This window comes from Ranitomeya imitator, chromosome 6 (genome assembly GCF_032444005.1).
Source record: "Ranitomeya imitator isolate aRanImi1 chromosome 6, aRanImi1.pri, whole genome shotgun sequence".
Taxonomy (NCBI): Eukaryota; Metazoa; Chordata; class Amphibia; order Anura; family Dendrobatidae; genus Ranitomeya; species Ranitomeya imitator.
Genome location: NC_091287.1, coordinates 20068268 through 20094879, shown reverse-complemented (window position 1 = coordinate 20094879; position 26612 = coordinate 20068268). Strand labels below are relative to the sequence as shown.

Below are 26612 nucleotides of genomic sequence, written 5' to 3'. Positions count from 1 at the left end.
GATCCAGATCCCTTTTCCCCAAGAGGTGTGAGTAGAAAGATCTGATCACCTCCAGGATCCCTGATTTGGACCTTTTCAGGGAACCCGTATCGTCAACCAAACCTGTCACCACCTTACAACTCACTGACATCTTACAGTTTCTGTAGGGGTCAGGCGAGCGGTACCTCCCGAAATCCCTCTCAAAAACCAAAGATGTGTGCCTATCGTACTGACACCTCTTGAGTAAAGACTTCATATCCGTAAGCCTGGTCTCCTGCAAAAACAAAATTTCAGCCTCAAATCGGGTGAGAAAATCAAAGGCCGCAAATCTAGCCGCATCAGACTTTATACTAGCGACATTAATGGTCGCTAGAGTCCACGGGGTGCGTGCCGCCATCATGAGTGATCGAGTTAGATGGCCTTTTTCATCACCCCACCCTTTTTCTTAGCCCGCTCATCTCCGGACGATGAAGCCCCCCCTCTTCTTTTCAGAGAGACAGAGGTATCCATGCCTCCCACCTCTTTCTCATCTCCGGACCCAGGGTCGTCCCCACCTCTGTTATGATTAGGTAATTCAGAACCACAATGGACCTTGAAGTTCAGAGCACACAAAGTGACCTGACAATAACCAAAAGACATAGGACAAGCTCTGAGACGTGGGAACTCTGCTGACCGCAATCCCTAATCCTATCCAACCACACTAGAGGCAGCCGTGGATTGCGCCTAACGCTGCCTATGCAACTCGGCACAGCCTGAGAAACTAGCTAGCCTGAAGATAGAAAATAAGCCTACCTTGCCTCAGAGAAATACCCCAAAGGAAAAGGCAGCCCCCCACATATAATGACTGTGAGTAGAGATGAAAATACAAACGCAGAGATGAAATAGATTTAGCAAAGTGAGGCCCAACTTACTGAACAGACCGAAGATAGGAAAGATAACTTTGCGGTCAACACAAAACCCTACAAACAACCACGCAGAGGGGCAAAAAGACCCTCTGCACCGACTAACGGTACGGAGGTGCTTCCTCTGCGTCCCAGAGCTTCCAGCAAGCAAGAAAAACCAATTAAGCAAGCTGGACAGAAAAAATAGCAAAACAAAAATAACACAAGCAAAACTTAGCTTATGCAGAGCAGACGGCCACAGGAACGATCCAGGAGGAAGCAAGACCAATACTAGAACATTGACTGGAGGCCAGGAGCAAAGCACTAGGTGGAGTTAAATAGAGCAGCACCTAACGACTTCACCACATCATCTGAGGAAGGAAACTCAGAAGCCGCAGTACCACTCGTGACCACAGGAGGGAGCTCTGCCACAGAATTCACAAGACACCTCCCGAGGAAGACACACCCCCCGGAGAAGGGACTCCCCCGCCACCCAAAGGCCCTCCTGATGTTACCTCCGGAACCTCACCCCCGAATCCCGGTCGGTGGGACCTTCCTTAGGCACCTTGGTCAGGGAAGAAGATTTTCCACCTTTTTTCTTCTTTTTTTTACTTTTGGCACTCTTGGTACCCTTGTCACCCATTTCTTTTGGCTGTTCCCCTCCATCCTCATCAAAACTTTCATATTGAGAGGCATCTGAGAGATCAGCCACTTCCTCATTCTCCATCCGTCTGATCTCCTCATTCACCGCTTCCTCCCCCGGGGCCTCAGTGACATGGGCCGTCGCCTCGGAGGAGGGGGCAGCCATTACCCCAGTTTCCCGAGGCTCCTCCTGCCCCCTGCCCTCCTGACGCCTTCCTGCCTCCGCTGGTAAGAGGGGCCCCTAGCCCTGCCATTCCTCATCGGCCCCTCAGCTCCTCCCCCGCTGCCACCTCCAACCTCTGCAGAAGTTGCACCGCCAGGAACTTCCTCACGGCTCCCCTCCGCCCGGCTGGCCATGGCACTAGAGAAGGAACGAGGGCAGCGGCTGAATGGGTGACCTAGATCACCACACAGGTGACATCGAATGACACCACAGGATGCGGCGAGGTGACCTACCTCGCCACACAAGGCACATTTCTGCACCTTGCAGCCCGCGCTGAAGTGGCGAGGATCACCGCACCTGGTAGAAGACCAGAATCCGATCCCTTCCCAGAAAAGCCGAGGAAAGGATGTGGGTGACAGTGCCCCCTGAACGCTTCAACTTTACCATGAAGGTCCAGCAATCTTGCCTTGTGCAGGCGTGTACTACGGAGGACAGAGAATGAACTTCAATCCAATATTGCAGCCAGCATGCAGCCAGCGGGTAAGGAAAGGGTGAATCAAACACCCGAAAACTCCGCCCATATGACCGAAAACCGGTCCCGCCAAATTCAGGTGACAGGTTCCTTTGAAGGGATTATCCTTGTTTAAAAACTTCTGCCTGCAGGCTGAGATAGGGGTAAAAAAAAAGATAAAAAACCTTAATGAGCAAAATGTACCCTCCCCAGGTCCAGCGAGGGGTCTCTTCCACTGGCCTGGTCTATGTTGTTTGGCTGCAGTGTCGATGTCATATTGACAGCGCTGCAACCAATCTCTAAGCTCAGCAGCTTGTGGTTTCTACATCATGCTACCATGGCGTCAGTTACCATGGAGAGACATGTGTCCGCATGGGAGCTGCTACACAAAATACACTCGGGTGCTTCAATTTCTAATTGCGATTTCCTGAAGCAATGAGCAGAGCTGGTTACAAAGGTGGAATTAGCCAGGGGCGGAATTACAACAGGTGCAGGGGCTGCGATCACACCCGGGCCCTGGAGCCTAGGGAGCACAAAATGTCCCATGGTATTAAAGACTTGCAATAATTGGGGGCCCTGCTGAGCCCCTGCATTGGGGTCCATGAGCTTCAAGTTACTGGACATAGCCATAGTCTGTTGTAGCAGAAAACCAGTTCCATACACCTGACTGGGGTGATTTCTGCAGGCCCCAATGAATAAAACACATAAAAACCTTCGCATCTTAAAGTGGAGCATTGTGATTGTGCCCATGTAATAGGCTTTATATAACCTAGGGGGGAACTTTACAGGTGACTGTCAGTACAGGTCGCATTTCGTGTGCTGACCTGCAGAGGGCGCTCATCCACTGCAGCCAGCTACTATAATAGGTCTATATGTAAGAGAAAGAACCACCTCCTCCTTTATTCTCCACCTAAGACAAGAGGTGGGCAGACATTGGTCACAGCTGTCGCATCCCACAGCTCCTCAGACCTTCACCTCCCTCTGCCTGGCCCAGGACATCATCATCATCATCACAGAGGGAGCCTGAACCTTGCAAGCAGCCAACATGGTGTGTGGTGGCTTCACCTGCTCCAAGAACTCCTTATGTGTCCTCAACCTGCTGTATATTGTGAGTATTGGGGGTCTTCCCTTCCTCATATGGAGCTGGTGGGATTAGTCCTGGCTCCCTGCTCTGCACCTGCCTCCTCATTATCCTCCATTCATCAGCTGCTGGGGTGAGCTCCTGCCCTCTCCTGCCTGGATTGGGTTGCATCAGAAGCAGGGAGGCAGATCAATATCCTGCTTGATAAACAGGATATTCTTACCAAGCTGGTATTTTTAGATCAGCCTTGCTCAGAGCCCTGGTACAGGAGATGGGGCTTCTGCCATGTTCCAGAAACTGCTACTGCTCCAATATATATGAGCTGAGTGTATATAGCATAGACCTATATACTGTTCTATGTGAGCTGAGTGTATATAGCATAGACCTATATACTGTTATATGTGAGCTGACTGTATATAGTATAGACCTATATACTGTTATATATGAGCTGAGTGTATATAGCATAGACCTATATACTGTTATATGTGAGCTGACTGTATATAGTATAGACCTATATACTGTTATATATGAGCTGAGTGTATAGTATAGACCTATATACTGTTATATATGAGCTGAGTGTATATAGCATACACCTATATACTGTTATATATGGCCTGAGTGTATATAGTATTGGCCTATATACTGTTATATGTGAGCTGAGTGTATATAGCATAGACCTATATACTGTTATATGTGAGCTGAGTGTATATAGCATAGACCTATATACTGTTATATGTGAGCTGACTGTATATAGTATAGACCTATATACTGTTATATATGAGCTGAGTGTATAGTATAGACCTATATACTGTTATATATGAGCTGAGTGTATATAGCATAGACCTATATACTGTTATATATGAGCTGAGTGTATATAGCATAGACCTATATACTGTTATATGTGAGCTGAGTGTATATAGCATAGACCTATATACTGTTATATGTGAGCTGAGTGTATATAGCATAGACCTATATACTGTTATATATGAGCTGAGTGTATATAGCATAGACCTATATACTGTTATATATGGCCTGAGTGTATATAGTATTGGCCTATATACTGTTATATGTGAGCTGCGTGTATATAGTATTGGCCTATATACTGTTATATATGATCTGAGTGTATATAGCATAGACCTATATACTGTTATATATGAGCTGAGTGTATATAACATAGACCTATATACTGTTATATATGACCTGAGTGTATATAGTATAGACCTATATACTGTTATATATGAGCTGAGTGTATATAACATAGACCTATATACTATTATATATGACCTGAGTGTATATAGTATAGACCTATATACTGTTATATATGAGCTAAGTGTATATAGCATAGACCTATATACTGTTCTATGTGAGCTGCATGTATATAGTATTGGCCTATATACTGTTATATATGATCTGAGTGTATATAGCATAGACCTATATACTATTATATATGAGCTGAGTGTATATAGCATAGACCTATATACTGTTATATATGGCCTGAGTGTATATAACATAGACCTATATACTGTTATATATGAGCTGAGTGTATATAACATAGACCTATATACTATTATATATGACCTGAGTGTATATAGTATAGACCTATATACTGTTATATATGAGCTAAGTGTATATAGCATAGACCTATATACTGTTCTATGTGAGCTGCATGTATATAGTATTGGCCTATATACTGTTATATATGATCTGAGTGTATATAGCATAGACCTATATACTATTATATATGAGCTGAGTGTATATAGCATAGACCTATATACTGTTATATATGGCCTGAGTGTATATACGGTAGTATAGACCTATATACTGTTATATATGAGCTGAGTGTATACAGTATAGACCTATATACTGTTATATATGAGCTGAGTGTATACAGTATAGACCTATATACTGTTATATATGAGCTGAGTGTATATAGTATACACCTATATACTGTTATATATGGCCTGAGTGTATATACGGTAGTATAGACCTATATACTGTTATATATGACCTGAGTGTATATACGGTAGTATAGACCTATATACTGTTATATATGAGCTGAGTGTATACAGTATAGACCTATATACTGTTATATATGAGCTGAGTGTATATAGTATACACCTATATACTGTTATATATGGCCTGAGTGTATATAGCATAGACCTATATACTGTTATATATGAGCTGAGTGTATATAACATAGACCTATATACTGTTATATATGACCTGAGTGTATATAGCATAGACCTATATACTGTTATATATGGCCTGAGTGTATATAGTATTGGCCTATATACTGTTATATGTGAGCTGAGTGTATATAGCATAGACCTATATACTGTTATATATGAGCTGAGTGTATATAGCATAGACCTATATACTGTTATATATATATGAGCTGAGTGTATATAACATAGACCTATATACTGTTATATATGACCTGAGTGTATATAGTATAGACCTATATACTGTTATATATGAGCTGAGTGTATATAACATAGACCTATATACTGTTATATATGAGCTGAGTGTATATAGTATAGACCTACATACTGTTATATATGAGCTGAGTGTATACAGTATAGACCTATATACTGTTATATATGGCCTGAGTGTATATACGGTAGTATAGACCTATATACTGTTATATATGACCTGAGTGTATATACGGTAGTATAGACCTATATACTGTTATATATGAGCTGAGTGTATACAGTATAGACCTATATACTGTTATATATGAGCTGAGTGTATACAGTATAGACCTATATACTGTTATATATGGCCTGAGTGTATATACGGTAGTATAGACCTATATACTGTTATATATGACCTGAGTGTATATACGGTAGTATAGACCTATATACTGTTATATATGAGCTGAGTGTATACAGTATAGACCTATATACTGTTATATATGAGCTGAGTGTATATAGTATACACCTATATACTGTTATATATGGCCTGAGTGTATATAGCATAGACCTATATACTGTTATATATGAGCTGAGTGTATATAACATAGACCTATATACTGTTATATATGACCTGAGTGTATATAGCATAGACCTATATACTGTTATATATGGCCTGAGTGTATATAGTATTGGCCTATATACTGTTATATGTGAGCTGAGTGTATATAGCATAGACCTATATACTGTTATATATGAGCTGAGTGTATATAGCATAGACCTATATACTGTTATATATATATATATATATGAGCTGAGTGTATATAACATAGACCTATATACTGTTATATATGACCTGAGTGTATATAGCATAGACCTATATACTGTTATATATGAGCTAAGTGTATATAGCATAGACCTATATACTGTTCTATGTGAGCTGCGTGTATATAGTATTGGCCTATATACTGTTATATATGATCTGAGTGTATATAGCATAGACCTATATACTATTATATATGAGCTGAGTGTATATAGCATAGACCTATATACTGTTATATATGGCCTGAGTGTATATAACATAGACCTATATACTGTTATATATGACCTGAGTGTATATAGTATAGACCTATATACTGTTATATATGAGCTGAGTGTATATAGCATAGACCTACATACTGTTATATATGAGCTGAGTGTATACAGTATAGACCTATATACTGTTATATATGGCCTGAGTGTATATACAGTAGTATAGACCTATATACTGTTATATATGAGCTGAGTGTATACAGTATAGACCTATATACTGTTATATATGAGCTGAGTGTATACAGTATAGACCTATATACTGTTATATATGTGCTGAGTGTATATAGTATACACCTATATACTGTTATATATGGCCTGAGTGTATATACAGTAGTATAGACCTATATACTGTTATATATGAGCTGAGTGTATACAGTATAGACCTATATACTGTTATATATGAGCTGAGTGTATACAGTATAGACCTATATACTGTTATATATGAGCTGAGTGTATATAGTATAGACCTATATACTGTTATATGTGAGCTGAGTGTATATAGTATAGACCTATATACTGTTATATGTGAGCTGAGTGTATATAGTATAGACCTATATACTGTTATATGTGAGCTGAGTGTATATAGTATAGACCTATATACTGTTATATGTGAGCTGAGTGTATATAGTATAGACCTATATACTGTTATATGTGAGCTGAGTGTATATAGTATAGACCTATATACTGTTATATATGGCCTGAGTGTATATAGTATAGACCTATAAACTGTTATATGTGAGCTGAGTGTATATAGTATAGACCTATATACTGTTATATGTGAGCTGAGTGTATATAGTATAGACCTATATACTGTTATATGTGAGCTGAGTGTATATAGTATAGACCTATATACTGTTATATGTGAGCTGAGTGTATATAGTATAGACCTATATACTGTTATATATGAGCTGAGTGTATATAGTATAGACCTATATACTGTTATATGTGAGCTGAGTGTATATAGTATAGACCTATATACTGTTATATGTGAGCTGAGTGTATATAGTATAGACCTATATACTGTTATATGTGAGCTGAGTGTATATAGTATAGACCTATATACTGTTATATGTACTGTATGTATGTAGCTCTGTGCCGATCATCTTTGTTTCTTGGTATAACGAAACTGTTATATGTGAGCTGAGTGTATATAGTATAGACCTATATACTGTTATATATGGCCTGAGTGTATATAGTATAGACCTATATACTGTTATATGTGAGCTGAGTGTATATAGTATAGACCTATATACTGTTATATGTGAGCTGAGTGTATATAGTATAGACCTATATACTGTTATATGTGAGCTGAGTGTATATAGTATAGACCTATATACTGTTATATGTACTGTATGTATGTAGCTCTGTGCCGATCATCTTTGTTTCTTGGTATAACGAAACTGTTATATGTGAGCTGAGTGTATATAGTATAGACCTATATACTGTTATATATGGCCTGAGTGTATATAGTATAGACCTATATACTGTTATGTGAGCTGAGTGTATATAGTATACACCTATATACTGTCTGTGTCTATATTAGTAGCATTTACAGCATTAGATCAGCACAGTCTCATTCCCCAGTGCTTGTATATTTCTGCTGTTTACTTGATACATTGTATCTTTTTATGTTTATCGTTTCCACATTCCGTGCTGATAGAATCCATAGAGATGTCTTTCCACCTAAGGATCTGTATTATTGGGATCAGTACTAGAATTCTATAGGCCTGTACCATATGCCACCTTGTAGGAGAACGTGGTGCAGTATGGAGGCAGACTATGGCGGCACATGGAGTGTAAGGGGGTTGATGATGAAGAGCTCTAGGGACCCTCCATGTGCTGAGCTGCAGGATTTCCGCACATGGCGCTGCCTCAGTCCAGGTTCACACATCACTGATTTATTCTGTTTATTCCAAGGGTTCTGGTTATTTTTTATTTTTTTTGCATACTTGAAATAAATGGACCGTTTTCACCTCTGTGCCAGGTCCAATTTTCATCCGTTTTTGAGCCGTTTGTCCACTTTTTCCATCAATGTGCCCCTTTTCTGCGAAGGCCTTTTGTTTAGATGTCTGTTTTTCACCGATAGAAAATGTGCCCTTTATAGTCTATGGAGGTGTTCATATACATGAGTGTCTAGAAAAATAAACCCCCCCAAAAACATGTCTGTTTTTGATCCGGGTCATGAATCAAATTCGCCATGCCCAATGAATAGGTCCATTTAAAATGAAAAATAAAATGAGCCGTGCGTGTGCCCTCGGAGTGGGGTACATTGTATAAAGGCTCGTTCAGACGGCTGAGAATGGACCGCAATGCACGGACTGTCCAACCCGAGCAGGACCGGCTTCTAGGAATACACGAAGAGGTCAGGGGTCGGGAGATGCCTGTCCAGTCTGTGCACAGCCTTTATGAGGAGGAACCGCTTAGGATTCTTTATGTCTTTGTATATAAGGCTACTTTCACACATCAGGTTTTTGTTTTCAGGCTAAATCCGACTAATGTTTAAAAAAACGTATCCGACCTAAAGTGCGAAAAACTGATGCGCTGGATCCGGTCCTCTTCAATGCGCATGGATTTTTTTTTTTTTTACTTCCTGGTTCCGAGAGAGCGAGCGAGAGTTTCACACGTCCGTTTCATGTGTTTTTGCCCGATTCCGTCTATATGCGTTTTTTTTTTCCGCCGGACAAAAAAACGTTGCAGTGGACGTTTTCTCCGGAAACGACTATTTGGACGGATCCGGAAAAAAACGGATGAAACGTCTGGCCATCTGGCACAATCCGGCGCTAATACAACTCTATGGGGAAAAAAAAACGGATCCGGGGTAAAAAAAAAAAATGGATCCGTTTTTTTTCAAAAATTTCCGGATTGTGCCTGAAACAATAAACCTGATGTGTGAAAGCAGCCTAAACACGGATGCCACACTGATTGTTTTTGGTGTTTGAGCCGGTTTTTACAATCGGATCCAGCACACTGATGAAAAATGTATTTATTAATTTTTTTTTTTCTGTAGAACAGATCCTGGTGATCCGTCATGTTCAGGGCTGGTGGTGTAAGATTCCCCATGACCAGTCTGTGACCCTTATTGCTTTTGGGGCTCATTCCTAAGCGTTTGTTTTTCGTCCGTGTGAACGATGAAACGCGCATGGACCGGTTGCAGCCAATCTGCTGGTGAACATGGCGGATTATCCGCACGGACCACTGGTGCAGCCCCATAAGACGTCTCCTTTACATAGAGCGCCCCCGATAGTGTAGGGGTCTGTTCTGACCCTGTAGGTTTCCTGCCTGTGATGTAGCAGAGTGGGTGGGTTGTGTTTCACCTGAATAATTGAGCACAGTGGCCGCGTCCTCGTCTCATGTCTCCTCATCTCTCGCTCCAGTCTGAGGAGTAAAATAAGAGAATAGTTCTAGAATCTGCAGGAAAATGTCTTCTGTATCTGTGTAGTAACACATGTGCCATCCTGACCACGAGGATCTAGCGCTGCCCAGGTAACGATGGATTCCACCGATGTCTTTCCTTTCATCTCCGCACATTCTTTTCAAATGTCAGTGACAAATGTGGAAACCATCATCAAGTAGGAGGATGGATTTTCTCATTGCTTTAATTATGGCTTGTGTTGTCCGTACCCCATTTGCAGCAGGACGCCATTATGCGTTGTCAATATAAACCGCAGTACAAGATACAAAATGGTGCAGAAGTGACTTCTTGGTGGCCCCCGAAATGTGCGCCCGTCACACATCTTGGTAGCATCACATGGCAGGATTGTGTGGAGACTGTATGGAGCAGGTAGTCACTCTGTGCTGTTTGAGCACAGTATGGCGGTAACTTTCCAGTGTATGGAGGCCGCCATACGGTAAAGCAGAATTAGACACCTATATTGCAGTTTTATTGCAGCCTATTATTCTACCATCATATTATCTGGCGCCTATAATTAGGTACTGCATGGCAGCACAGGACATGATCCAACATACAGAGGTACCAATTAGGACAATTGCAGCTTGTTGATGGTTTCCACTTCGTAGCATTCTCTGCACAGATTAAAACTAAATAAACCCAACAAAACGGCACAAAAAGGCTACAAGTGACGTGTTCCATCGATATGGCCCAATGTAATGAGAGGCGGCGTAGATTAGTCTGGATCGGACGGGCGGGGGGCACAATATAATTTAGTCTGAGATTATAACACCATAGTGGTCCATGGCTCTCTGACCAGAACCTGTGTTATGGAATTGCTCTTTAAGCAGTTGCTTGGCGTCACAGTCTTCATCCTGCCACGTCATGGGGGAATAATATAGGTCCAATCTCATAATCAGGGTGACATGTGGCAGGGCTGATACGCAGTGTTTGCTCAGGACGAGGCGGGGGAGGGTTGGTGTTTGTGTTGCAGTCACCAGTTTTACCGCTTTTCTGGGCTAAATTCTTTATAATATCTATATATGAAGTAAATGCAGAATGAGTGCAGCCCCCCGTGCCCCCGGCCAGGCGGAGGACCCGGTCTGTCCTGTTTGGTGACATTGCCGCCGTACCTGCTGCCTCCAGGCCCGGGTCATACCAGTGTGAATAATCTGTCAGTTCTTCCTATTACGGCCAGTTAGATGACAGATCACTTCTTAATAATCAGTTATGGCGGGCGTTTGTAGTCACAGGGTCACCCAGGCTTCTTAGAAGTGCTCGGCCCCCGACTCTCTGCACCCCACTTATGTCTCCAGAACCGGCTCTGCAGAACTCAGGACGGCTTTAGCCAAAGGCAAGTAATCTGCTGACTATTTGTAGCCTTATAGCCAGCGCCCAACTATTCCGAAACTGGAGAAACGCAGCCAGTGACGCGACCATCCGACATCTCAAAGCAGCACAGAGTATTTCAGAGGATGAGAAGAGTAACCTATCCAGCCATAATGATGATGGTGAGGACAGCAGAGCAGAGTATTTCAGGAGAGGACTGATCAGGAAAGTGAGAAGAATGGAGACCAATGGAAGGTTACCGCAGCACAGAGTATTTGAGGAGATGATTGGTGGTCTGGTGAGGCCATTTACATTTCCAGCAGGGTATTGATGTGATGGGACAGTGTTATCAAGTGGAGGTGTTCCAGATAGAGAGCAGCACAGAGTGTTTCAGGAGCGGTGTGAGCCAGCACATAAGAGAATTCTGAACACTTGCTAAAGTTCCATGTTCCATACTGTAGCAGAGGATGAACCCCATAATGGATGTATTATACATTGTCACCCAGCTTTCCATGGGTCCTGCAGGATATGGAAGACTAAAGTGCACTGCACTACAAAGGGAGATAGATTCACCATTCAGGGTTTTGGTAAAGTTGGTGGCAGCAGGTTCTGTGGTTTTGTCACCCAGCTTTCCTACAACCTCTCTGATCACCCGGAGAAGGATAACTCCGTCTTTCCTTTATTCCAGATTTTCGGCCTGTTCTCTTCCCTGCAGTCACAATGTCCTTTATTTGCTCGCACCTCTCGCTGCAGCGACTCCTTATTATTCTCATCAGATTATGATCTGCGCAAGTGTGGGAAAGTCAGAAAGGAAAACTTCTCCATGGAGTTTACCTGGGAGCAGCCGGTCATATGACGGCTTATCTGTCGGCTGGTAATGTCATGTGACGGTGTGACGGTGACCCTGCGCTGCACGGGGTGCAAGAACAATCACATGAGCGCATAAACTACTGCATAGTGGTGTAATGTATTGTATGGCACTGCTATATGCTGGCTGGCTATATACAGGGTGTATGGGTAATGCTGTATAGTGGCTGGCTATATACAGGGTGTATGGGTAATGCTATATGGTGGCTGGCTATATACAGGGTGTATGGGTAATGCTGTATAGTGGCTGGCTATATATAGGGTGTATGGGCACTGCTGTATAGTGGCTGGCTATATATAGGGTGTATGGGCACTGCTATATGGTGACTGGCTATATACAGGGTGTATGGGTAATGCTGTATAGTGGCTGGCTATATATAGGGTGTATGGGCACTGCTGTATAGTGGCTGGCTATATATACAGGGTGTATGGGCACTGCTGTATAGTGACTGGCTATATATAGGGTGTATGGCACTGCTATATGGTGACTGGCTATATACAGGGTGTATGGGCACTGCTGTATAGTGGCTGGCTATATATAGGGTGTATGGGCACTGCTGTATAGTGGCTGGCTATATATAGGGTGTATGGGCACTGCTATATGGTGACTGGCTATATACAGGGTGTATGGGTAATGCTGTATAGTGGCTGGCTATATATAGGGTGTATGGGCACTGCTGTATAGTGGCTGGCTATATATACAGGGTGTATGGGCACTGCTGTATAGTGACTGGCTATATATAGGGTGTATGGCACTGCTATATGGTGACTGGCTATATACAGGGTGTATGCGCACTGCTGTATAGTGGCTGGCTATATATAGGGTGTATGGCACTGCTATATGGTGACTGGCTATATACAGGGTGTATGGGCACTGCTGTATAGTGGCTGGCTATATACAGGGTGTATGGGCACTGCTGTATAGTGACTGGCTATATACAGGGTGTATGGGCACTGCTATATGGTGACTGGCTATATACAGGGTGTATGGGCACTGCTGTATAGTGGCTGGCTATATATACAGGGTGTATGGGCACTGCTGTATAGTGACTGGCTATATACAGGGTGTATGGGCACTGCTGTATAGTGACTGGCTATATACAGGGTGTATGGGCACTGCTGTATAGTGACTGGCTATATACAGGGTGTATGGGCACTGCTGTATAGTGACTGGCTATATACAGGGTGTATGGGCACTGCTATATGGTGACTGGCTATATACAGGGTGTATGGGCACTGCTATATGGTGACTGGCTATATATAGGGTGTATGGGCACTGCTGTATAGTGACTGGCTATATACAGGGTGTATGGGCACTGCTGTATAGTGACTGGCTATATACAGGGTGTATGGGCACTGCTATATGGTGACTGGCTATATATAGGGTGTATGGGCACTGCTGTATAGTGACTGGCTATATATAGGGTGTATGGGCACTGCTGTATAGTGGCTGGCTATATATAGGGTTTATGGGCACTGCTGTATAGTGGCTGGCTATATACAGGGTGTATGGCACTGCTGTATAGTAACTGGCTATATACAGGGTGTATGGCACTGCTGTATAGTGGCTGGCTATATATACAGGGTGTATGGGCACTGCTGTATAGTGACTGGCTATATACAGGGTGTATGGGCACTGCTGTATAGTGGCTGGCTATATATACAGTGGGGCAAAAAAGTATTTAGTCAGTCAGCAATAGTGCAAGTTCCACCTCTTAAAAAGATGAGAGGCGTCTGTAATTTACATCATAGGTAGACCTCAACTATGGGAGACAAACTGAGAAAAAAAAATCCAGAAAATCACATTGTCTGTTTTTTTATCATTTTTTTTGCATATTATGGTGGAAAATAAGTATTTGGTCAGAAACAAAATTTAATCTCAATACTTTGTAATATATCCTTTGTTGGCAATGACAGAGGTCAAACGTTTTCTGTAAGTCTTCACAAGGTTGCCACACACTGTTGTTGGTATGTTGGCCCATTCCTCCATGCAGATCTCCTCTAGAGCAGTGATGTTTTTGGCTTTTCGCTTGGCAACACGGACTTTCAACTCCCTCCAAAGGTTTTCTATAGGGTTGAGATCTGGAGACTGGCTAGGCCACTCCAGGACCTTGAAATGCTTCTTACGAAGCCACTCCTTCGTTGCCCTGGCGGTGTGCTTTGGATCATTGTCATGTTGAAAGACCCAGCCACGTTTCATCTTCAATGCCCTTGCTGATGGAAGGAGGTTTGCACTCAAAATCTCACGATACATGGTCCCATTCATTCGTTCATGTACCCGGATCAGTCGTCCTGGCCCCTTTGCAGAGAAACAGCCCCAAAGCATGATGTTTCCACCACCATGCTTTACAGTAGGTATGGTGTTTGATGGATGCAACTCAGTATTCTTTTTCCTCCAAACACGACAAGTTGTGTTTCTACCAAACAGTTCCAGTTTGGTTTCATCAGACCTTAGGACATTCTCCCAAAACTCCTCTGGATCATCCAAATGCTCTCTAGCAAACTTCAGATGGGCCCGGACATGTACTGGCTTAAGCAGTGGGACACGTCTGGCACTGCAGGATCTGAGTCCATGGTGGCGTAGTGTGTTACTTATGGTAGGCCTTGTTACATTGGTCCCAGCTCTCTGCAGTTCATTCACTAGGTCCCCCCGCGTGGTTCTGGGATTTTTGCTCACCGTTCTTGTGATCATTCTGACCCCACGGGGTGGGATTTTGCGTGGAGCCCCAGATCGAGGGAGATTATCAGTGGTCTTGTATGTCTTCCATTTTCTAATTATTGCTCCCACTGTTGATTTCTTCACTCCAAGCTGGTTGGCTATTGCAGATTCAGTCTTCCCAGCCTGGTGCAGGGCTACAATTTTGTTTCTGGTGTCCTTTGACAGCTCTTTGGTCTTCACCATAGTGGAGTTTGGAGTCAGACTGTTTGAGGGTGTGCACAGGTGTCTTTTTATACTGATAACAAGTTTAAACAGGTGCCATTACTACAGGTAATGAGTGGAGGAAAGAGGAGACTCTTAAAGAAGAAGTTACAGGTCTGTGAGAGCCAGAAATCTTGATTGTTTGTTTCTGACCAAATACTTATTTTCCACCATAATATGCAAAAAAAATGATAAAAAAACAGACAATGTGATTTTCTGGATTTTTTTTTTCTCAGTTTGTCTCCCATAGTTGAGGTCTACCTATGATGTAAATTACAGACGCCTCTCATCTTTTTAAGTGGTGGAACTTGCACTATTGCTGACTGACTAAATACTTTTTTGCCCCACTGTACAGGGTGTATGGGCACTGCTGTATAGTGGCTGGCAAAATACAGGGTGTATGGGCACTGCTGTATAGTGGCTGGCTATATATACAGGGTGTATGGGCACTGCTATATGGTGACTGGCTATATATATAGGGTGTATGGGCACTGCTGTATAGTGGTTGGCTATATATAGGGTGTATGGGCACTGCTGTATAGTGACTGGCTATATACAGGGTGTATGGGCACTGCTATATGGTGACTGGCTATATATATAGGGTGTATGGGCACTGCTGTATAGTGGTTGGCTATATATAGGGTGTATGGGCACTGCTGTATAGTGGCTGGCTATATACAGGGTGTATGGCACTGCTGTATAGTAACTGGCTATATGCAGGGTGTATGGACACTGCTGTATAGTGACTGGCTATATACAGGGTGTATGGGCACTGCTATATGGTGACTGGCTATATATATAGGGTGTATGGGCACTGCTGTATAGTGGTTGGCTATATATAGGGTGTATGGGCACTGCTGTATAGTGGCTGGCTATATATAGGGTTTATGGGCACTGCTGTATAGTGGCTGGCTATATACAGGGTGTATGGCACTGCTGTATAGTAACTGGCTATATACAGGGTGTATGGCACTGCTGTATAGTGACTGGCTATATACAGGGTGTATGGCACTGCTGTATAGTGGCTGGCTATATATACAGGGTGTATGGGCACTGCTGTATAGTGACTGGCTATATACAGGGTGTATGGGCACTGCTGTATAGTGGCTGGCTATATATAGGGTGTATGGGCACTGCTGTATAGTGGCTGGCTATATACAGGATGTATGGCACTGCTGTATAGTAACTGGCTATATACAGGGTGTATGGCACTGCTGTATAGTGACTGGCTATATACAGGGTGTATGGCACTGCTGTATAGTGGCTGGCTATATATACAGGGTGTATGGGCACTGCTGTATAGTGACTGGCTATATACAGGGTGTATGGGCACTGCTATATGGTGACTGGCTATATATATAGGGTGTATGGGCACTGCTGTATAGTGGCTGGCTATATACAGGATGTATGGCACTGCTGTATAGTAACTGGCTATATACAGGGTGTATGGCACTGCTGTATAGTGACTGGCTATATACAGGGTGTATGGGCACTGCTATATGGTGACTGGCTATATATATGGTGTATGGGCACTGCTGTATAGTGGCTGGCTATATACAGGGTGTATGGCACTGCTGTGTAGTGGCTGGCTATATACAGGGTGTATGGACACTGCTGTATAGTGGCTGGCTATATACAGGGTGTATGGGCACTGCTGTATAGTGGCTGGCTATATATACAGGGTGTATGGGCACTGCTGTATAGTGGCTGGCTATATATAGGGTGTATGGGCACTGCTGTATAGTGGCTGGCTATATACAGGGTGTATGGGCACTGCTGTATAGTGACTGGCTATATACAGGGTGTATGGGCACTGCTATATGGTGACTGGCTATATATATAGGGTGTATGGACACTGCTGTGTAGTGGCTGGCTATATACAGGGTGTATGGACACTGCTGTGTAGTGGCTGGCTATATACAGGGTGTATGGGCACTGCTGTATAGTGGCTGGCTATATATACAGGGTGTATGGGCACTGCTGTATAGTGGCTGGCTATATACAGGGTGTATGGGCACTGCTGTATAGTGGCTGGCTATATACAGGGTGTATGGGCACTGCTGTATAGTGGCTGGCTATATACAGGGTGTATGGGCACTGCTGTATAGTGGCTGGCTATATACAGGGTGTATGGGCACTGCTGTATAGTGGCTGGCTATATATACAGGGTGTATGGGCACTGCTGTATAGTGGCTGGCTATATATAGGGTGTATGGGCACTGCTGTATAGTGGCTGGCTATATACAGGGTGTATGGGCACTGCTGTATAGTGGCTGGCTATATACAGGGTGTATGGGCACTGCTGTATAGTGGCTGGCTATATACAGGGTGTATGGGCACTGCTGTATAGTGGCTGGCAAAATACAGGGTGTATGGGCACTGCTATATGGTGACTGGCTATATATATATATATATATAGGGTGTATGGGCACTGCTGTATAGTGACTGGCTATATATAGGGTGTATGGGCACTGCTGTATAGTGGCTGGCTATATATAGGGTGTATGGGCACTGCTGTATAGTGGCTGGCTATATATAGGGTGTATGGGCACTGCTGTATAGTGGCTGGCTATATATAGGGTTTATGGGCACTGCTGTATAGTGGCTGGCTATATATAGGGTGTATGGGCACTGCTGTATAGTGGCTGGCTATATATATAGGGTGTATGGGCACTGCTGTATAGTGGCTGGCTATATACAGGGTGTATGGGCACTGCTGTATAGTGGCTGGCTATATACAGGGTGTATGGGCAATTCTTGGTCATGGTGTTATATATATATATATATATATTACATAGTACAGACCAAAAGTTTGGACACCTTCTCATTTAAAGATTTTTCTGTATTTTCATGACTATGAAAATTGTACATTCACACTGAAGGCATCAAAACTATGAATTAACACATGTGGAATTATATACTTAACAAAAAAGTGTGAAACAACTGAAATTATGTCTTATATTCTAGGTTCTTCAAAGTAGCCACCTTTTTGCTTTGATGACTGCTTTGCACACTCTTGGCATTCTCTTGATGAGCTTCAAGAGGTAGTCACTGGGAATGGTTTTCACTTCACAGGTGTGCCCTGTCAGGTTTAATATGTGGGATTTCTTGCCTTATAAATGGGGTTGGGACCATCAGTTGTGTTGTGCAGAAGTCTGGTGGATACACAGCCGATGGTCCTACTGAATAGACTGGTAGTTGCTTTTTTCTTGCCATAATACAAATTCTAAGTAAAGAAAAATGAGTGGCCATCATTACTTTAAGAAATGAAGGTCAGTCAGCCTGAAAAATTGGGAAAACTTTGAAAGTGTCCCCAAGTGCAGTGGCAAAATCCATCAAGCGCTACAAAGAAACTGGCTCACATGAGGACCGCCCCAGGAAAGGAAGACCAAGAGTCACCTCTGCTTCTGAGGATAAGTTTATCCGAGTCACCAGCCTCAGAAATCGCAGGTTAACAGCAGCTCAGATTAGAGACCAGGTCAATGCCACACAGAGTTCTAGCAGCAGACACATCTCTACAGCAACTGTTAAGAGGAGACTTTGTGCAGCAGGCCTTAATGGTAAAATAGCTGCTGGGAAACCACTGCTAAGGACAGGCAACAAGCAGAAGAGACTTGTTTGGGCTAAAGAACACAAGGAATGGACATTAGACCAGTGGAAATCTGTGCTTTGGTCTGAGTCCAAATTTGAGATCTTTGGTTCCAACCACTGTGTCTTTGTGTGACGCAGAAAAGGTGAACGGATGGACTCTACATGCCTGGTTCCCACCGTAAAGCATGGAGGAGGAGGTGTGATGGTGTGGGGGGGCTTTGATGGTGACACTGTTGGGGATTTATTCAAAATTGAAGGCATACTGAACCAGCATGGCTACCACAGCATCTTGCAGCGGCATGCTATTCCATCCGGTTTGTGTTTAGTTGGACCATCATTTATTTTTCAACAGGACAATGACCCCAAACACACCTCCAGGCTGTGTAAGGGCTATTTGACCAAGAAGGAGAGTGATGGGGTTCTACGCCAGATGACCTGGCCTCCAGTCACCAGACCTGAACCCAATCGAGATGTTTTGGGGTGAGCTGGACTGCAGAGTGAAGGCAAAAGGGCCAACAAGTGCTAAGCCTCTCTGGGAACTCTTTCAAGATTGTTGGAAGACCATTCCCGGTGATTACCTCTTGAAGAGCATCAAGAGAATGCCAAGAGTGTGCAAAGCAGTCATCAAAGCAAAAGGTGGCTACTTTGAAGAACCTAGAATATAAGACATAATTTCAGTTGTTTCACACTTTTTTGTTAAGTATATAATTCCACATGTGTTAATTCATAGTTTTGATGCCTTCAGTGTGAATGTACAATTTTCATAGTCATGAAGATGCAGAAAAATCTTTAAATGAGAAGGTGTGTCCAAACTTTTGGTCTGTATTGTGTATACATACATACATACATACATACATACATACATACATACATACATACATACATACATACATTGAATGTAAATCACAACTAATATCCCGCAGAGATCTGGAGTTGGAATGATGCTCAAAATCAAAGTGGAAAATCAAATTTCAGGCTCATCCAACTTCAGTGGAAATGCCTCAAGACAAAGAAATGATGCTCAATATTGTGTGTGGCCTCCACGTGCCTGTATGACCTCCCTACGATGCCTCGGCATGCTCCTGATGAGGCAGCGGATGGTCTCCTGAGGGATCTCCTCCCAGACCTGGACTAAAGCATCCGCCAACTCCTGGAGAGTCTGTGGTGCAACGTGACGTTGGTGGATGGAGCGAGACATGATGTCCCAGATTTGTTCAGTCGGATTCAGGTCTGGGGAACGGGCGGGCCAGTCCATAGCTTCAATGCCTTCATCTTGCAGGAACTGCTGACACACTCCAGTCAAATGAGGTCTGGCATTGTCCTGCATCCAGCATATGGTCTCACAAGGGGTCTGAGGATCTCATCTCGGTACCTAATGGCAGTCAGGCTACCTCTGGTGAGCACATGGAGGGCTGTGCGGCCCTCCAAAGAAATGCCACCCCACACAATCACTGACCCACTGCCAAACCGGTCATGCTGAAGGATGTTGCAGGCAGCAGATCGCTCTCCACGGCGTCTCCAGACTCTGTCACGTCTCTCACATGTGCTCAGTGTGAACCTGCTTTCATCTGTGAAGAGCACAGGGCGCCAATGTTGAATCTGCTAATCTTGGTGTTTTTTTGCAAATGCCAAGCGTCCTGCACGGTTTTGGGCTGTGAGCACATTATTCACTTGTGGACATCGGGCCCTCATACCATCCTCATGGAGTCTGTTTTTGACAGATTGAGCAGACACATGCACATTTGTGCCTGCTGGAGGTCATTTTGCAGGGCTTTCGCAGTGCTCCTCCTGTTCCTCCTTACACAAAGGAGGAGTTGGCGGTCCTTCTCCTGGGTTATTGCCCTCCTATGGCCACATCTCCTGGTGTACTGGCCTGTCTCCTGGTATCTGCTCCAGCCTCTGGACACTTTGCTGACAGTTACAGCAAACCTTCTTGCCATAACTCGCATTGATGTGTCATCCTGGATGAGCTGCACTATCTGAACCACTTCTGTGGGTTGTAGACGCAGCCTCATGATACTGTTGGGGTGAGCATAATGACAAAATGTAAAAGTGACCAAAACAAAAAAAAGAAAGAAAGAACAAAAAGAATGAGTACAGAGAAATGGTCTGTGGTCACCCCCTGCAGAACCGCTCCTCTATAAGGGTGGTCTTGCTAATTTCCTGTCATTTCTACCTGTTGTCTGTTCCATTTGCACAACAGCAGGAGAAATTGATTCCCAATCTGCTGCTTCACAACTGGACAGGTTGGTTCCACAGAAGCGATTGACGTGGAGTTGCATTGTGTTAAGAGTTCACTTTATTTTTTGAGCAGTGTATATGGCAGAGATACTGCTCAGCTGACTAATGTTGGTAACGCAATCATATGAGCTGAATATGTGACCGGTGGTGGATCCTGCGGGCCGGCACTGCTGGAGATCCATATGTTAGTGACCCTATTATAGGGCAGTATGATGTGTTACTTCATATACTGATGGCACAGGGCACTACTACCAGCTGGGTGACAGTACTGTGCCGCCATTGGAGGTGTCGGTGGGTGATATTTGGGGTGTTCCTGGTCTTCGGTTGCTCGCCCCTTGTGGTCGTATCTCCTGTGACCTGTGGAAAAGTACCTGATATCTGATAACAGGAGGAAGTAATCCTCCTCCTCCGGTGTCGCATGGTGACATGTCAGAATGTGGAGGTGTCATCGCACGTCTTCTCTGGGGTGCGAAGTTCGCTCCTGGCCTGATTTATGGTGTAAACCTTGTGTCTGCACTGTTCCCCTATATCCGGGTCTGTCACATAACATGCGCCAGAAATGTGCAACAATGGGGAACGTAGCCGCAGCGGTGTGTGAGGAGCAATGGGGCAGACTAGCTGGAGCCAGCGTGTATCGTCAGCGCCTCATTGTTACTGGTGAAGTGGAAATCGCTTTACGGATGATCTGATTGCTATAAATGACACAAGCCCCTTTGTGTTAACATTCTGGTTGCTATATGTTACACGAGCATCTCTAGGGTGACATTCTTGTTACTATGGGTGACACCAGCATCTTCATGGTGACATTCTGGTTACTATGGGTGACACCAGCATCATCATGGTGACATTCTGGTTACTATGGGTGACACCAGCATCTTCATGGTGACATTCTGGTTACTATGGGTGACACCAGCATCATCATGGTGACATTCTGGTTACTATGGGTGACACCAGCATCATCATGGTGACATTCTGGTTACTATGGGGGACACCAGCATCTCTAGGGTGACATTCTGGTTACTATGGGTGACACCAGCATCATCATGGTGACATTCTGGTTACTATGGGTGACACCAGCATCTCTAGGGTGACATTCTGGTTACTATGGGTGACACCAGCATCTTCATGGTGACATTCTGGTTACTATGGGTGACACCAGCATCATCATGGTGACATTCTGGTTACTATGGGTGACACCAGCATCTTCATGGTGACATTCTGGTTACTATGGGTGACACCAGCATCATCATGGTGACATTCTGGTTACTATGGGTGACACCAGCATCTTCATGGTGACATTCTGGTTACTATGGGTGACACCAGCATCATCATGGTGACATTCTGGTTACTATGGGTGACACCAGCATCATCTCTAGGGTGACATTCTGGTTACTATGGGTGACACCAGCATCTTATGGTGACATTCTGGTTACTATGGGTGACACCAGCATCATCATGGTGACATTCTGGTTACTATGGGTGACACCAGCATCTTCATGGTGACATTCTGGTTGCTATGGAAGCCTCCATCAGCATCTTCATGGTGACATTCTGGTTACTATGGGTGGCACCAGCATCTCTAGGGTGACACTCTGGTTACTATGGGTGACACCAGCATCTCTAGGGTGACATTCTGGTTACTATGGGTGACACCAGCATCATCATGGTGACATTCTGGTTACTATGGGTGACACCAGCATCTCTAGGGTGACATTCTGGTTACTATGGGTGACACCAGCATCTTCATGGTGACATTCTGGTTACTATGGGTGACACCAGCATCATCATGGTGACATTCTGGTTACTATGGGTGACACCAGCATCTCTAGGGTGACATTCTGGTTACTATGGGTGACACCAGCATCTTATGGTGACATTCTGGTTACTATGGGTGACACCAGCATCATCATGGTGACATTCTGGTTACTATGGGTGACACCAGCATCTTCATGGTGACATTCTGGTTGCTATGGAAGCCTCCATCAGCATCTTCATGGTGACATTCTGGTTACTATGGGTGGCACCAGCATCTCTAGGGTGACACTCTGGTTACTATAGGTGACACCAGCATCTCTAGGGTGACATTCTGGTTACTATGGGTGGCACCAGCATCTCTAGGGTGACACTCTGGTTACTATGGGTGACACCAGCATCTCTAGGGTGACATTCTGGTTACTATGGGTGGCACCAGCATCTCTAGGGTGACACTCTGGTTACTATGGGTGACACCAGCATCTCTAGGGTGACACTCTGGTTACTATGGGTGACACCAGCATCTCTAGGGTGACATTCTGGTTACTATGGGTGGCACCAGCATCTCTAGGGTGACACTCTGGTTACTATGGGTGGCACCAGCATCTCTAGGGTGACATTCTGGTTACTATGGGTGACACCAGCATCTTATGGTGACATTCTGGTTACTATGGGTGACACCAGCATCATCATGGTGACATTCTGGTTACTATGGGTGACACCAGCATCTTCATGGTGACATTCTGGTTGCTATGGAAGCCTCCATCAGCATCTTCATGGTGACATTCTGGTTACTATGGGTGGCACCAGCATCTCTAGGGTGACACTCTGGTTACTATGGGTGACACCAGCATCTCTAGGGTGACATTCTGGTTACTATGGGTGACACCAGCATCATCATGGTGACATTCTGGTTACTATGGGTGACACCAGCATCTCTAGGGTGACATTCTGGTTACTATGGGTGACACCAGCATCTTCATGGTGACATTCTGGTTACTATGGGTGACACCAGCATCATCATGGTGACATTCTGGTTACTATGGGTGACACCAGCATCTCTAGGGTGACATTCTGGTTACTATGGGTGACACCAGCATCTTATGGTGACATTCTGGTTACTATGGGTGACACCAGCATCATCATGGTGACATTCTGGTTACTATGGGTGACACCAGCATCTTCATGGTGACATTCTGGTTGCTATGGAAGCCTCCATCAGCATCTTCATGGTGACATTCTGGTTACTATGGGTGGCACCAGCATCTCTAGGGTGACACTCTGGTTACTATGGGTGACACCAGCATCTCTAGGGTGACATTCTGGTTACTATGGGTGGCACCAGCATCTCTAGGGTGACACTCTGGTTACTATGGGTGACACCAGCATCTCTAGGGTGACACTCTGGTTACTATGGGTGGCACCAGCATCTCTAGGGTGACATTCTGGTTACTATGGGTGGCACCAGCATCTCTAGGGTGACACTCTGGTTACTATGGGTGACACCAGCATCTCTAGGGTGACATTCTGGTTACTATGGGTGGCACCAGCATCTCTAGGGTGACACTCTGGTTACTATGGGTGACACCAGCATCTCTAGGGTGACATTCTGGTTACTATGGGTGGCACCAGCATCTCTAGGGTGACACTCTGGTTACTATGGGTGACACCAGCATCTTCGTGGTGACATTCTGGTTACTATGGGTGACACCAGCATCTTCATGGTGACATTCTGGTTGCTATGGAAGCCTCCATCAGCATATTCTTGGTGACATTCTGATTACTATGGGTGGCACCAGCATCTCTAGGGTGACACTCTGGTTACTATGGGTGACACCAGCATCTTCGTGGTGACATTCTGGTTGCTATGGGTGACACAAGCCTCTTTATGGTGACATTCTGGTTGCTATGGGTGACACCAGCATCTTCATGGTGACATTCTGGTTACTATGGAAGCAGCCATCAGCATATTCGTGGTGGCATTCTAGTTGCTATGGGTGACACCAGCATCTTCATGGTGACATTCTGGTTACTATGGAAGCAGCCATCAGCATATTCGTGGTGGCATTCTGGTTGCTATGGGTAACACAAGCATCTACATGGTCACATTTTGGTTGCTATGGGTGACACCAGCATCATCATGGTAACATTCTGGTTGCTATGGGCGACACCAGCATCTTCATGGTGACATTCTGGTTGCTATGGAAGCTGACATCAGCATCTTCATGGTGACATTCTGGTTGCTATGGAAGCCGACATCAGCATCTTCATGGTGACATTCCGGTTGCTATGGAAGCCGACATCAGCATCTTCATGGTGACATTCCGGTTGCTATGGGTCACACTAGCAGCTCTGTGACAATAGTTTGGTTGCTATGGAATCCATCAGCATGTTCTTGGTGACATTCCGGTTGCTACAAGTGACAGCATCTTTGATCAGAATGGCGTTTCCATGGCTGCGGTGGTACAGGAGAGGGTTTTCCTCTGTTCTCCCCTCACTTTTCGCAGTTCTGTTCCCATAATACCAGCATTGGCGTTATGTGTGGATGCGCACGCAGTTGTTTCCATGGAGACGGCCCGCACCATTCAGCCATTGTCAATGCCTCTGAATGATTCAGTCACCCATTCACAAATGGCTTTGACAAGGGGTTAAGTATCAGTGTCGCCTTTCCATGGTGCATGGAGGGGCTCAGTGCGAGTGCCGGCCTGGGAACGTACATCTCCCAGACCCCTGGATGGACCCCCAGTCTCTCCACAGTTCAGCTTCCAAATCCCATTATCACCCGGCTCTGCCAGACTCCGGGGTGGGACCTGTCGTAATAATCCAGCAGAGATGTATAACCGGGCGACCATGGGAAAGCTGGGTGACCACCGCTGTACCAGCCATCACTGCCCTCCGCCTGGGCATGTGTGCGAAATGCCACAAATGTATATATTGCCCAAACCCTTTCATTATACCCCTAAAATGCAGATCACAGACCTCCTACACTAGTACAGTCCCCAGACCAGGCCCCCACATCAAATACAGACTCCCGACCAGAACCCCTAAATGAATTAAAGCTGGAGGGTAAAGGAAAAAACCCAAATATTATTATATATGCCTGGAAAACCATATTTTATTGAAACAATTTAAAAACCAAGAATAAAGAGAAAGATACAGCACCAGAGGCTGCTGGACACTAGTCATGGAAGACAGTAGATGGTAATGAAGACGTGTAAGTATATAAGTTATTAAAGCTCCAATATGGTGCACAATAATCTCAGGTAAACTTTCCACAATGTAATCACGAGGGGCAGATAAATAATGAAATGACCTTACGTGTATGCACCAGTGATTGCCTTGCCGCCCCGACGCACGTTTCGTTCAGAACTTCATCAGACAATTGTACACATAAACATAAGAACTTTGATCTATCTTACTAGAGAAAATTGCTTCTTTCTCCACCTGGACTGATCTTTAATTCTCAATTTTTCGATTTACGAGTAAAATATGTATTCAGTGAAGACAGATTTTCCCATTGTTGAGATATATGACAGTTGGTGCTCATAAGGTTCTATGGAATAATTTCAAGAGCACGTTCAGCACAAGGTTTGTTTCTGCCTCCAGCTCCTCCCTTGACTCCATCTAATTTTGAAAGCTCCGACTTTTATCTAACTCTGTAATGGGTAGTTCTGCCTTCACTCAATACAGATGTTACGTATTTGACTTATCGATTGAGCGTGAAAGATCTGTCCAGAAGAAAGAAGCAGAATTCACTGATAAAA

At 44.3% G+C, this 26612-nt stretch overlaps 1 protein-coding gene across 1 annotated transcript in view; it reads left to right on the top strand.

Moving 5' to 3' along the window:
- Positions 1 to 3077: 3077 nt before the first annotated feature.
- Positions 3078 to 26612, top strand: part of TSPAN13 (tetraspanin 13) — a 39401-nt gene continuing 15866 nt past the window's right edge. Inside the window, exon 1 of the mRNA XM_069729290.1 lies at positions 3078 to 3284. Within this exon, the coding sequence (XP_069585391.1) occupies positions 3222 to 3284 (63 nt within the window). The 5' untranslated portion in view covers positions 3078 to 3221. The remainder of the gene's footprint in view (positions 3285 to 26612) is intronic.